The sequence below is a fragment of the Cherax quadricarinatus genome, chromosome 52 (assembly GCF_038502225.1).
Source record: "Cherax quadricarinatus isolate ZL_2023a chromosome 52, ASM3850222v1, whole genome shotgun sequence".
NCBI lineage: Eukaryota > Metazoa > Arthropoda > Malacostraca > Decapoda > Parastacidae > Cherax > Cherax quadricarinatus.
The window spans coordinates 22,966,191-22,982,324 of NC_091343.1; the positions used below are offsets into that span (position 1 = coordinate 22,966,191).

Consider the following 16,134-nt stretch of genomic DNA (forward strand, 5'->3'; position numbering starts at 1 on the left):
TTCATCTGCTATCCTATTCTCCGTCTTACTCTTAATTCTTTCAATTATAACTCTACCATACACTTTACCAGGTACACTCAACAGACTTATCCCCCTATAATTTTTGCACTCTCTTTTATCCCCTTTGCCTTTATACAAAGGAACTATGCATGCTCTCTGCCAATCCCTAGGTACCTTACCCTCTTCCATACATTTATTAAATAATTGCACCAACCACTCCAAAACTATATCCCCACCTGCTTTTAACATTTCTATCTTTATCCCATCAATCCCGGCTGCCTTACCCCCTTTCATTTTACCTACTGCCTCACGAACTTCCCCCACACTCACAACTGGCTCTTCCTCACTCCTACAAGATGTTATTCCTCCTTGCCCTATACACGAAATCACAGCTTCCCTATCTTCATCAACATTTAACAATTCCTCAAAATATTCCTTCCATCTTCCCAATACCTCTAACTCTCCATTTAATAACTCTCCTCTCCTATTTTTAACTGACAAATCCATTTGTTCTCTAGGCTTTCTTAACTTGTTAATCTCACTCCAAAACTTTTTCTTATTTTCAACAAAATTTGTTGATAACATCTCACCCACTCTCTCATTTGCTCTCTTTTTACATTGCTTCACCACTCTCTTAACTTCTCTCTTTTTCTCCATATACTCCTCCCTCCTTGCATCACTTCTACTTTGTAAAAACTTCTCATACGCTAACTTTTTCTCCCTTACTACTCTCTTCACATCATCATTCCACCAATCGCTCCTCTTCCCTCCTGCACCCACTTTCCTGTAACCACAAACTTCTGCTGAACACTCTAACACTACATTTTTAAACCTACCCCATACCTCTTCGACCCCATTGCCTATGCTCTCATTAGCCCATCTATCCTCCAATAGCTGTTTATATCTTACCCTAACTGCCTCCTCTTTTAGTTTATAAACCTTCACCTCTCTCTTCCCTGATGCTTCTATATATATATATATATATATATATATATATATATATATATATATATATATATATATATATATATATATATATATATATATATATATATATATATATATATAAATATATATATATATATATATATATATATATATATATATATATATATATATATATATATATATATATATATATATATATATACACTCAAGCGACTTAATACAGTCTTAAAAATAATAAATGAATTACATTAATGTTTTCCCTATTTATCTACACTAATTTAGGCCTCTTTTAATATTTTAAGAATTCGCGTATTCGTTGTTCATGTCTTTTTTAACCCAAGCAAATCCCTCTAACAAAAATATTTTAACTGATTTCCCCAAGTCTCACCTTTAGCTCCTCTGGGATCCTGAATGACCCTTGAGAGTTCAATCTGCCCGTGCACTTTATACTTGCCGTATCCTTCAGGCATAGCGATGCCCAGACTGAAGGGCGTTCCACCTATCTTCTGTGTGAAGTACCTCTGCTTCCTTTGTACTACGCGTTTCTAGAATATTGTAATTTCTAGATTAGGTGTTAGTATTTTTTTAGACACACTTTTAATATTATTTTTTTTATTAACACACTGGCCGTTTCCCACCAAGGTAGGGTGACCCGAAAAGGAAGAAACACTCTCATCATCATTCACTCCATCACTGTCTTGCCAGAGGCGTCCCTACACTACAGTTATAAAACTGCAACATTAACACCCCTCCTTCAGAGTGCAGGCACTGTACTTCTAATATTACTTTTAATATTAATAATTTTAAAAGTATCGGTTGGTATCGGTTGTATTTTAACCGAAACCGATACTTTGGTACTTCCTTAATTATAACATCTAGTTTCTAATTAACTTGCACTACTACAGTTATGAACTTTGCAACAGCCTTACCATGCCATCCATATGGATTTTAACATCAAGAACAGCTTCACCACCCCGCTGCTCAATCAAATCGCGACGAAGCTGGAAAACAGTTTTGGATGAGTAAACAGTGGCATGTGGATGTGTAATCAGGCATGTTGGTGACATTCTTGCTTTGCTTTCACAAAGATGAGACTGACAAGAGATGTCTAACTGAATCAAGGAGGAGCTGGTTAATAACTATGTCGAGTTACACATGCAGATATTCGAAAACAGGACTGAAAATCCCTGTGGTGATGGTGACTCGTAAGCAAAAAACCATGTCTCTCACAGACAATGAGAAGCACCAAGTTCAGTCATGCTGATGAATATCTCAGTATATGAGGAAAAGTATGCTGGTGAGACCCACAGAAACGTATTAGCCAGCTGGAGAAATATCCTCTACTCCTCTCTACTAAGGCTGTCCGCAGTGTTAGTTGGGGTAGTGAATTATACGCATACTCATAAAAATACTTTAGGATCAGCTGAAAGAAGAGTGAGAGAGCGATTTTTTGTCAATGTTTAGAAGGGTAATTACAAATCTGGATGTATAGGGAACACTTGAAAGATCGCTACTCTTTTTTTTTAATTCTACATGTAAGAAAGGTTGTTATATTGATATAGAAACACAGGAGATGGAGGAAGCGGAGGAGGAGGAGGAGAAGGTTCAGGTCATAAGCTGTGTTCCGGACGAGAAGTGTAAGTCACATAACTATACGCCTGGATACCCTTGTAAAATCTCGATAAAGCACTGAAGATGCAGAAAAATTAATAAGAATATGAGATGGATAAAAGAACTGCAAGGAAAAATCAGTAAATGACAAATGGAAGGAGGAATAATGAGGAAAATATTAATTAATTTCATGGGAGGAAGACAAAGAGTACAAAAACTTACAACAAATTTAGTATATGTCAGTGTAGCATAGCAAAGTTCGAGACAGGAAGAGCACTTCATGCCAAATATAAATACTGCATAAATCTTTCCTCTTTCCTGGACCCTAATTTCCCCTTATTTAAGAATCCTAAAACAGAAATTCCCAGGTAACAAATCAGGTTATTTGTCATGAGTAAGGATAAAAATAAAGGGGAAATAAAAAAATATTTATCTGATATGTTTTAAGGAATAAATTGGGGGGGGGATAAGAGAGATGCTGAATCTTTATTTCTTTCAGATTAAAACATTTCTGTCAACAATATGAACAACTGAAGGTGTACAAATAATCAGTTTCATTACTATCTTACGAAGATCTTTCTGTTAAATTCAATTTTAAGACATTAAATGGATTAAAAGTACATGATCGTTATGGCAATTAATCTCCCTAAATACATCTACTGAAGTAGCATCTAACCAACATATATCAAAGACTTTACGTCAGTCAAGAAATATTTAAAGCTAGTCTACAATTACTTGGCATATTTTTTGTGAGCAAACTAATGACGATTAAGAAAAACAGATCTTGATGGGTGTCATGGCTGTGCGCAGATATTGTGTTCTACGAACACTGAACACTGAACACTGAACACTAGAACACAATACTCGGATGCCAGACATGTGATCCGCTCACGACTTGATGGAATCCTGTGCTACAAGACAGGCTGTGGCCAACCGTCGCCTGGGTGACAAAGCACAACACTTATACGCCAATTATGGTGAAGTACTGGTCCGACTTGGACCATTTACAAGTCACACTTGTAAATGGTCCGACTTGTAAATGATCCAGGCTGGATCGAAATGTCGTCGTAAGATTCTCTTTCCTATGTGCGGGTTATATGTGCATTGTTCCAGTAACAGTAGTGTTTTTTTTCTTTACAACACTTATGCCACCCATAGGATTGACAGAGAAAAACGATGATGATGATGATGATAATAATAATAATAATAATAATAATAATAATAATAATAATAATAATAATAATAATAATCAAATATATCATAAGCATACACGAGGCGACAAATCAAACACTTATCACAGGTTCCTTTTAAACCTCCACTTTCCACATCTTCCGTGGGATGAGGAAGCATCTTGTTAGGATAAAGCTCTGGCGCAATAACCAAAGCCACTTTATACGTGTGTCGTCACTTGGGAGAATCTTAAGGGAAAAGAGGCAAAGAATTTCTCAGATCTCCCAAGGAGGAATTTGCAGCCGTTGAAAATCTGACCCACAAGATCTCTTTTCTTTTCAGTAAATAATGAAAAAATACACTCAGAGCAAAACGAAGACCATTTAAGTTACGTTAGGTTTGTCAGGAAACGGGACAATTGTTTCCTGACGCGGGTCTCAGCCATGTGATGACCCACCCATTTATTTTTCATCGTCTCAGTTGCACGAGGCTTCGTCAAGTATGACGAAGTAGTATTTGGTTCAATCACTCGTAAGCGCAACGTTGTACTGACGCAAGGTCTCTTTCTGCTGTGTGAGTCTTTTATCCATCATTTACCAGCTCACAGCCACACTCCAACTTCTCCCTACATGGTGGTTCTATTTCACACTTGCCACACCACTGAACTAATTGAAATCATCTAGTTGGGGAATTACCCCTCTATAGCACTGTATACTTCAGTGAAGATAATTTTCACACTTACTCTAATATTACATGATCAAGGTCTTATATGTTAAAGTTAGAGTTGTTAATAAGATAACTATTTGTCGACGGGTGTCCACCTCACGCAACTAAGTCAGACTGAACCACTCAGCTGCATAATAAGGGATAAAGGCAGGTCTTACAACACTGATGGTAGGGGAGGCTGAGGCGTTTTTTTTCACAGTTACCGATCATAAATTATCTAAGATATGGAATAAAGCACTTAAACAAAAACGTACTAATTAAATATTTCAACCAAATATTGATTTTTATATATTACAATAAAGAGTATTATGTTTTTGAGGAATGGGAGAGGGGAGACAAAACAAATATTTCTGAGGGCGTATTTAGATTATGAGAAGCACAGTGATTGTTTTTTTGGCTGTTCGTTCGCAATCCAGGACGAGCACTGGATACCACTTCCCCCAACTCCGTCCCCTCGGCTGGGGTCAGACACAACACATGCACAAGGTACCGGCTTTACAGAAGAAAAATAATACAGAACTTTAGTTCACTATCCATATTCTGCTTTATCTGTAAACCAGAGAGCAATGGCATACTGTTCACATACGTAAACTCATGAGAAATCACGAAAGCGATTGGAATATTACTATTCTTCACTGTGGTTATATAGCATATTAAGATATCACCTGTGCCCTGTGATCTTATTACACACATATATATATATATATATATATATATATATATATATATATATATATATATATATATATATATATATATATATATATATATATATATATATATATATATATATATATATATATATATATATATATATATATATATACGGTTTGTAAACCAAGATATCAATGACATAAGATCATTTCCAGGTCACGAGGCCAAATTTTCACTCCTGCCTTGATAACCAGAGATGCATGCTTGGGGAGTGCTTGCTGGAGCTGGTCCACGAGGCCCCACTCTCCCCTTTTAAACTGCAGTACCCTTGGCAGGAAGAGAGAATTTGGTATACGGAATAAAAACAAACACAAACACACACACACACAGAAACACACAATCAACAATTACAAGGCTGGAAGATGGTCACATAGCAGGGGAACAGGAAGGCCAGAAATTCTAGAAAGCAAATGGATAAATACGAGAGCAGCTCTAAGAGTCTTTTAGCTGAGAGGAAAGAAGCAGTCCTCAGCCTCTTGATCAAGAAGAAAGAGGCAGGCACTCTTTAGGCTCCTCGACCCCATAGTAAAAGACCATTATTTTAAGTGACCAGAGTCATGAGGGCAAAAATAAATAAATAAAAAGTTCCCTCAGGTCTTTGGCTACTAGGAAAGAGGAGGAAGTCCGTCCAGAGTCCCTTAACTAGCAGGAAGGAGGAAGTAGACTCCTCCTTTCATCCTCCAACCAACAAATCTTGCGACAATACAAGAGGTTGGAGGTCAAATGGCACAAGAAGTGGAGACAAGAAGTAACTTTTAGTTGCCACACCCTTCAGCACTGGTCAGTCACCTTGCTATAATAATCTCTCCATCCAGTCAGCTGCTCACACAACATGTAAAAGGAAGAAAAAACATCCAAAATATACATAAAGAAGAGTGAAGTTTTAATAAATTAGTAACAGGTCGAATTCTGAAATTATGTGAGTCTTTCATTTAACATTGACTTCAGACGTCAGTAAATATTGAAACCATCTCAAGTTCTCTATTTTTATTTATTGTTTAGTCACGAAATTATCACATAATATATAATTTAAATAAAAGCCAGGATAAACTAATGCTAGAAAAAAAAGTTTCGAAGATGAGGGGTATTTGCGTTTATTAAAAGGCGGTCGATCTTTATATATATAATTAATCTATATTTCAGCTTAGGAAGGAACGGGAAATTAGAATTGACATGAATACTAACAAACAGAAATCTGTTTACATGAGTTCTGTTTACATGAGTTCTGTTTAAATGAGTTCTGTTTACATGAGTTCTGTTTACATGAGTTCTGTTTACATGAGTTCGTGAAAGCAAGTTCATTCAGAATTCGAATTCCAAAGGTACTAAAAAAATAAATATTGTAAAATAACTCAAAAAAAGCAAACATGACAGTTTACATTAAAAAAAATTATTAAACTTCATTTTTTTAATTAAATGAAAGACAGAAAGAACAACATTAAGAGAAACGATGAATATTAAACATATATATTATTACAGAGTATACTGATTTATTGTTTCAAAAGTGTTATGGACTTTTATTTTAATAACTTGAAAGAGAATGTATGTACAGAGATTGATGCAAAAGCATATATGCTATTAATGTTTAGTTAGAAAGCATTCAACACTTACCTAAGTGTGAGTGTGTGTGTGTGTGTGTGTGTGTGTGTGTGTGTGTGTGTGTGTGTGTGTGTGTGTGTGTGTGTGTGTGTGTGTGTGTGTGTGTGTGTGTGTTTGTGTGTGTCTGTGTGTCTGTGTGTCTGTGTGTTTTGTGTGTGTGTGTGTGTTTAATCACTCAATTGTATATACATTATTTTCTCACTGGATAATAATTCCTAGCTCTTGGGCCACTACTTTTGCACTTTAATTAATTAGTGTAGCTAATACCTGTTTTTTTTGGTGGTCTGTTCATTCTGTCATTTCGAGCTGGTCTCTGCTACATCAGTTCCTAATGTATTATTTTTTTTCCCTAACCTCACACTTTTACATTGGTCACTATGGATCATTTGAACTAATCTCTGAGTTCCCACACTATGACTTCTCCCACACTATGACTTTCTGCCCTATTTAATTTTATTAATGTATTTTGAAAGCCACGATCAACTTTGCTCTGGATCTCAGGTCTTCAAATGATGCCGGATCTGGATCCCTTAACTTTGCTTCACATTCCAAAACCTCGGAGTTCACAAACAAACATCTGAATTTTTGCAAGTATTTTCAACTTTACCTTCGCATGCTTCAGCAGCACAGTATATACTGAGATGCTGTATCACTATGCTTAAGTGGATACTCCCAGAAAAGGTCATATACATCAAGAAGTGTATGTCCCTTGTGACCCTTTATGCAGTTGATAGGCATTAAATACAACTCAACACCACTCCTGGGTTGGATACGGACTCTTCCTGATCCCTCTATGCTGGCAGCACCTAAATGACGCCAGCTGAGGCTTCCATTTTATCCCAGAGAATCCTAGAACCAGCTACTTTTCTTTATAAAATGGAATATTTCCCTCCGTCACTGAATGCTATTTCCATTTCTGAGAGTAACTATCAGAGCTAAATACTGAAAGTTAAAAATTTACAAGAGGAAATAAGGTGCCTAAGAAACGCTAATAAAGAGATAGAAGACAGTGTCGTGTTCCAATTAAAAGAACCAGAGACGAATTAATAAAAACCAACCACGAATTAATAGAAACTTTGAACGAGATAACCTAGTAAACAGCCTAGAAAAAAAGCTCACAAATCGTAACATTACAAAAACCTTCATACCCAGCATATTAATTCTAGAAGTTTAAACAAACTGGCAAAATAAACGATATCCGGTGACAGTAAATAGCTATGACATTTCTCTTCAAGAAGACGCAGCGCTGTATAGTCCTTGTGGCTTAGCGCTTCTTTTTTGATTATAATAATAATAATAATCTTCAAGAAGACAAGATTTACTTACTACTTGAACCACTCAAAGGAGATGGTGACAACTGTGAAAATACTATTTTGTAACTAATTAAAAACCGACGTACTTAAGCTGTACTCAAGTCGTAAACAATAATTGGGTAAAACCCAACCAAAACTGGACACCCTCTTTAATCTAGATATTAAATCTGACCTCAGAAAAATAGTAATAACAAAAAAAAATGTGGACGAATTTTACAAAAAAAGAAGAAAAGAAGAAAGAAAGGAAGAAAGAAAGAAAGATAAAAGAAAATAGATATTGATCAGGCTGAGAATGACCATTTTGGAAAAAAAATCCCAATTATCTAATTATTCATAAATTAGCAAGATAAATATATATATATATATATATATATATATATATATATATATATATATATATATATATATATATATATATATACATATATATATATATATATATATATATATATATATATATATATATATATATATATATATATATATATATATATATATATATGTGGTTAGGTAAGACACATATGCAACAGTTAGGTATCTTTATTATGAAACGTTTCGCCTACACAGTAGGCTTCTTCAGTCAAGTACAGAAAAGTTGATAGAAGCAGAAGATACTTGAAGACGATGTAATCAGTCCATCACCCTTAAAGTTTTGAGGTGGTCAGTCCCTCAGTCTGGAGAAGAGTATTGTTCCATAGTATGAAACAATATGATTACATCGTCTTCAAGTATCTTCTGCTTCTATCAACTTTTCTGTACTTGACTGAAGAAGCCTACTGTGTAGGCGAAACGTTTCATAATAAAGATACCTAACTGTTGCATATGTGTCTTACCTAACAACCTGTCGGTATTTTATACCATTTTAATGTTCCATATATATATATATATATATATATATATATATATATATATATATATATATATATCTATATATATCTATATATGTCGTGCCGAATAGGCAGAACTTGCGATCTTAGCTTAAATAGCAACGCTCATCTTGCCATATAGGACAAACGAAAATTTGTGTATGCAATAATTTCGATAAAATCATTCTGAACCTAACGAAAAAAATATATTTCACTGTGTTTGTTTAGTATTAAATTACTGTAAACAAATCTAAAATATATTTAGTTGGGTTAGGCTAAAATAAATTGCTTTTGTTATAATAAGGTTAGATAAGTTTTCTAAGATTCTTTTGATGCAAAATTAAAATTTTTTACATTAACATTAATGAAAAAAATATATCTTTAAATGTATAAAAGAAAATTTCGGAAAGGACATAATTTTAAATGAGTTCCTGCTAATTGACCAGTTCTGCCTATTCGGCACGACATATATATATATATATATATATATATATATGTGTGTGTGTAAAACCGACATACTTCTCCTGTATCATTGTTCACATTTCTTAGTAATGATTATCATTAATTTCCTCGTCACACATTTTATACATTCTGAGTAGTGTACATGAACTGAGAGCTGCAGCACATGTACAACGATGGTTGTATTATCTCATGTACACTTAGATTTTTATTAAAGCTTTCTTGATGGCCCTCGTACATCAAATAGTTTTTAAACCTCAGTAACCAACCAATTTTTTTTTTTTGGGTCACCTGCATGGTTGCTTTGATAGCTACACCTCCCATGTGTACATATGTGCATACATGTGCTCACCATGTACACCTACTGCCATAGTTTATTATAGAATCCACTCATAGCAATCCAAAAATATATTTCATACTGTAGATTAAACTTATTTTAGTTTCCTATTAAATCAACATAGATAAATCACCACATATGAGGATCCTTAATTTATTCTCTTATTGTTTATTTCAAGTTATCATCCCGTTCACCCCAATCATTACACTGCTGACCAAAACTGTGAAAGTTAATATAACAAAAATATATTAAGAAATAACGAAAAAAAATACATGCTCGTGTTCAATTGTAACACAGCGTTTTTCATCTAACACAATAAAAACATACCCGTGTTAATTTACAACACAAGTTCCCGCATGAAGCAACCAAAACATAACTGTTTCCATTACCGCACAAGATCCCTCACATGTGCAACATCTGGGTATCTTTATTGTAGACGTATCGCCATCCAGTGGCTTTATCAATACAAATTCTAGGACATAACTTGAAGACAGTAGGACTATATACAGAAGATGAGGTAATCAGGACCTCAACCTAGGAGTAGGTCCTGATTACCTCATCTTCTGTATATAGTCCTACTGTCTTCAAGTTATGTCCTGGAATCTGTATTGATAAAGCCACTGGATGGCGAAACGTCTACAATAAAGATACCCAGATGTTGCACATGTGTCTTAATTTCATCTTGTCGGTATTATATACCATTCTTGCACAACAAGTTCCCTCGTCAAAAACAACAAAAGAGTAACGTTTCTTTTCCTCAGTCGCATAGAAAAGAGCCCTCATGACACAACAAAAGCATAACCGTGTTCAAACACAAGATCCGACATCAAACACAATGTTGGTATCTAAGTCCTTCTAGAAGCACTCAAGACTAAGTAGGATCCCACGCCAAACAAAATGTTATTAAATGTGTCCCTCTAGAATTCCTAAATGTTAAATACTCATTGATAAACCTAAGAGAGACGTGGCTAAAAGATATAGACTTACCAAATGTGTAGACATACCTGGATTTGCGGCCATCCACAATCATAGACCTAATGAAAAAGGAGGAGGAGGTTCTGCAATCTACTACACAAATTTATTTGAGTGCAAAAAAAAATCATCAACACGAAAATGGACTACTGGGAATATATATATTTGACTAATTCATTACCAACGACATTGAGACTAGTATAACAATAAGAACATCTAAAGAAAAACGATGATATTTTTTTTTTGTAAAGGCCATAAAATTTATGTAAGAATTGATTTTGGTCAATAGCCATCAAGTTTCTAGTTTTCTAAACAGCATGTACTACAGCCTACTACATGTACTCCTTTCTATGCATATACATCTACCTACTGCATGTACTTCTATGTATTGCATGTATGCCTATTTGCTACATGTTCTCCTGTCTATCGCATATTTTATTGTCTTCTAATATCTTCAGTAACTAAGGCCTCTTGACATTATTTTCTACTATCAATACTACTACTATTGCTTCCACTACCAGCTTTTCCATTACTATTACTTCTTTTTCTTCCTCTCGTCGTCCCGTCCCTGTCCAACAAACCGGACCAGAAAGTCGTCGTAAGAATCTCCCACATGCGGGTTATTTGTCTATTACTGAGACAACTGTGACCACCTTGTATCAGCATGTAAACAAACAGCGTAAACTCAGTCGTAATCAGAAGAGAACTGAACAAGAAATCAGGAATTGCTAGTTGGAAAACTTAACTGAAACTTCGTTGTCAGCCTTGGCTGAAGTGGTTAGAGACATTAACTGGAATTCGGAAGTTACGAAGACTGAAAACTTTATGGAGCAAAGTTCCATCTTCGTCAAAATAAACTTTTGTTTTGATTATTCATTCTAATGATTATTTAAAGAGTACATATCCGAAAATAATTAATAACTTGTGATTTAAGGGAGAGAGAGGGAGAGAAAGAGAGAAAGAGAGAGAGAGAGAGAGAGAGAGAGAGAGAGAGAGAGAGAGAGAGAGAGAGAGAGAGAGAGAGAGAGAGAGAGAGAGAGAGAGAGAGAGAGAGAGAGAGAGAGAGAGAGAAAGAGAGAGAGAGAGAGGGAGGGAGATTTGAGAAAATTAAGGAAAGAGAAGAGTGATAAGAGCGAGATGTAAGAGAAGAGTGACAAGAGAGGAAAGAAGGGAGAAAAGGACGAGATACAGTACGAAGAGAGAGTGAAAGAAGAGAGAGAGAAAAAAAAGTGACAAAAGGCAGTATCTAGATCCAGATTTAAATTGTATCTAGATCTACACTGTGTCTAGAACTTAAACGGATCTCACGTACATAACACAAAGCATAAATAAATAAACTGAAATTCCACTCTCTAGACTGTGACACCATGAGGCTGTATTCAAGCCTCGAACCACCGACCTCGCCAGCCTGTAGCCAACACATTACCACTGCACCACAGACATGAAAACACCTCCATCAGAGATCTCGGAGCTGTATAAGTCTCCGCTACAGCCACGGATCACAAACCTTTGTATTGCCTCTCCTGCCACTCGTGTAGGAATTTAGCGTAAATGAAAAATCCCAAAATATAGAAGAATTTACAATTTACAATTAGGTATCAAAGTTTATTCAAGTGAAAAAAAACTAACGTAATTATGCCATTATTATACTGTAACCTCGATAATTTTCACAATTCACAAAATGAGCTAATTATTGTTAATATAATTATTTCATTTATGCTAATGTTATCAATAAAATCGATAATTTCTAAGTCATTACCATCATTTCTATACATTACAATTGTATAGTTATCCCAACTATAATTCTAACTAACATACAAAAAAAAGTCAAAATATAATGTTCAAAATTACTTCTGTGTATTATGTTAATGGAAGGTTTTTCAAATAAATGTTTTTAGAGACGTCAGACGTAATTACCAAATACATTGAAATACCTATACAAACTAGACGGAAAAAAAAGACGTAATATCTGTATTTATTGATTTTTGGTGTGATCATGTTTACCTGGGGTTTACCTGGAGAGAATTTCGGGGGTCAACGCCCCCGCCTGAGACCAAGCCTCATGGTGGATCAGGGTCTGATCAACCAGGCTGTTACTGCTGGCCGTAATGTATTTCGTGATATTTTTATTTTTTTATGTTTTAAGAGATCTAAATAAATTCGCTCAGCTTGTTTTATGTTATTTTCCCGACAAATAATAATAATAATAATAACAATAATAATAATAATAATATTATTATTATTATTATTATTATTATTATTATTATTATTATTATTATTATTATTATTATTATTATAAATACAATAATAATAATAACAATAACAAAAAAAAACAACAGGTTTGATTTTGTTGACCTGGAATTAAACTCTTTATTAGATCTTTAGTATATTATTTTATTAGTTTGCATAACAATCCTGTATTCCGGTCGTATCACTTTCACCTGTAGACAGGTCATTCCTAGCACTTGAAATCCTCTGGTGACTATGTATCTAAAATTACTTATTTATGATACCAGAAAGCATTAAAGTGTTTCTTGTGTTTCTTGTGTTTATACAGTCTGTCCACTCGTATATCGGCTTGTGTTTATACAGTCTGTCCACTTATATATCGCCTTGTGTTTATACAGTCTGTCCACTTATATATCGGCTTGTGTTTATACAGTCTGTCCACTTATATATCGGCTTGTGTTTATACAGTCTGTCCACTCGTATATCGCCTTGTGTTTATACAGTCTGTCCACTTATATATCGCCTTGTGTTTATACAGTCTGTCCACTTATATATCGGCTTGTGTTTATACAGTCTGTCCACTTATATATCGCCTTGTGTTTATACAGTCTGTCCACTCGTATATCGGCTTGTGTTTATACAGTCTGTTCACTCGTATATCGGCTTGTGTTTATACAGTCTGTCCACTTATATATCGGCTTGTGTTTATACAGTCTGTCCACTCGTATATCGCCTTGTGCTTATACAGTCTGTCCACTTATATATCGCCTTGTGTTTATACAGTCTGTCCACTTATATATCGGCTTGTGTTTATACAGTCTGTCCACTTACATATCGCCTTGTGTTTATACAGTCTGTCCACTTATATATCGGCTTGTGTTTATACAGTCTGTCCACTTATATATCGGCTTGTGTTTATACAGTCTGTCCACTCGTATATCGCCTTGTGTTTATACAGTCTGTCCACTTATATATTGCCTTGTGTTTATACAGTCTGTCCACTTATATATCGGCTTGTGTTTATACAGTCTGTCCACTCGTATATCGCCTTGTGTTTATACAGTCTGTCCACTCGTATATCGCCTTGTGTTTATACAGTCTGTCCATTTATATATCGCCTTGTGTTTATACAGTCTGTCCACTCGTATATCGGCTTGTGTTTATACAGTATGTCCACTTATATATCGGCTTGTGTTTATACAGTCTGTCCACTCGTATATCGGCTTGTGTTTATACAGTCTGTCCACTCGTATATCGGCTTGTGTTTATACAGTCTGTCCACTTATATATCGCCTTGTGTTTATACAGTCTGTCCACTTATATATCGGCTTGTGTTTATACAGTCTGTCCACTTATATATCGGCTTGTGTTTATACAGTCTGTCCACTCGTATATCGGCTTGTGTTTATACAGTCTGTCCACTTATATATCGCCTTATGTCGCAGAATCCAATGAGGTTTTTAAGGCAGATGTTTCAAGTCTGTAAACCCATGATGCGTGTGTTTGTTAGGCAAAAGACAAGAGAAACTAGAGACATTTATTATGGTTATGTTTTGCAGTCCAGAAGCTTTAGCAGGAATATATAAACAACAGAGGGATTCTCAGGGTGTTTAAAGCGAACGTGGCGAGGTGCAGGAAGAACAAACACTGAACAAGCACACATGAGAATGTCATGAAGTGCCAACTGTCTCCCTTTTAGAGAACACCTTAATAAACTCTAAAATATTAACACGAATCCTCCTTAAAACGATAAACCCAGCCGTCATCCAACACCAGGTGGTTACTACTACTACTACTACTGATGCTACTGCTACTACTACTACTACTACTACTGACGCTACTGCTACTACTACTACTACTACTACTGATGCTACTACTACTACTACTACTACTGATGCTACTGCTACTACTACTACTGATGCTACTGCTGCTGCTGCTACTACTACTACTACTACTACTGATGCTACTACTACTACTACTACTACTGATGCTACTGCTACTACTACTACTACTACTACTACTGATGCTACTACTACTACTACTACTACTGATGCTACTGCTACTACTACTACTACTACTACTACTACTGATGCTACTGCTACTACTACTACTACTACTACTACTACTACTACTACTGATGCTACTACTACTACTACTACTGATGCTACTGCTACTACTACTACTATTATAACTACTACTACTACTACTATTATAGCTACTATTACTACTACTACTATATCTACTAGCATAAGAAGTAAGGTCTACTAAAGTGCTTATGTTCTTCTGTCTACACCTTGCTATGTTCCCACAATATACATCAGTGGCCTTATATTCTTTGTATAGGCTTGGTGAACTTCCTCGAGAACTACACTTCTCAGTAATAAAAGTCTCAATTCCTCTGTGTTCTTACCTTGATTTAGAAGTGAGTGTATTTGCCGACTAGTGAGTAGTGATGAGTCGACTAACTGCTAAGGTGCGTGTTGGCCAATCTCATAGCCGTGTGCTGTCTTCAAGACTGGGGCTATTATCCTTCTAGGTGTGAGGTGTGTGTGTGTGTGTGTGTGTGTGTGTGTGTGTGTGTGTGTGTGTGTGTGTGTGTGTGTGTGTGTGTGTGTGTGTGTGTGTGTGTGTGTGTGTGTGTAGACTACCATTGTCGCCGTAGAGCGTTGTCGACTTACCGCGAGCAGTTCGGAGTGGTTGGAGCGGGGACCAGGCTCATGATCGGTCAGTTCCACTTCAGCAAAGTCTACACTGTTGTAGTTAGGCTTCAAGATGTCTTGGAACTGTCCATGGAAAAGAGGGAAGGAAAAAAAAAGAGAGAGAGAAAGGGAGGGAGAACGAGAGAGTAAACAAGAAGAGGAACAACAGGAAAGATCGAAGAGAACGAATAAGGTAGGATGGAAAACGAAAAAAGCGTAAGAAGAAGGGAAGTAAAAATTTAGGGATGGGCACAACAGATGGAAAGGAGAGGAGGAAAAAGATACGTGAATTAATAACTGAAAAAAGGACATAAATTATTTATAACTAGCATATAATATTTAAATTGGGCTATACTTGTGGTATACAGGGAATATACAGGGAATATACTGCGCTGATATACACCAGGCTGGATGTGAAAGAAACAAGTGTGAAACAGGTATGAAATGATATATTTTGGAAAATAGAAAAAAATATCTCTTATATGAGGACT

General features: G+C 35.5%; 1 protein-coding gene across 30 annotated transcripts in view; it reads right to left on the reverse strand.

Moving 5' to 3' along the window:
- The window catches only part of LOC128696894 (voltage-dependent calcium channel subunit alpha-2/delta-3), a 346,629-nt gene that overhangs the window by 53,535 nt on the left and 276,960 nt on the right, over positions 1-16,134 (reverse strand). For 27 of the 30 annotated variants that reach the window (XM_070096124.1, XM_070096153.1, XM_070096134.1 and 24 more), the window contains 4 exons: positions 15,623-15,727; positions 5,959-5,988; positions 1,878-1,949; positions 1,337-1,493 (listed from right to left, as the gene is read on the reverse strand). In XM_070096124.1, the coding sequence (XP_069952225.1) occupies positions 1,337-1,493; positions 1,878-1,949; positions 5,959-5,988; positions 15,623-15,727 (364 nt within the window). The remainder of the gene's footprint in view (positions 1-1,336; positions 1,494-1,877; positions 1,950-5,958; positions 5,989-15,622; positions 15,728-16,134) is intronic. The other 3 variants (XM_070096140.1, XM_070096138.1, XM_070096129.1) reach the window with 1 other exon arrangement.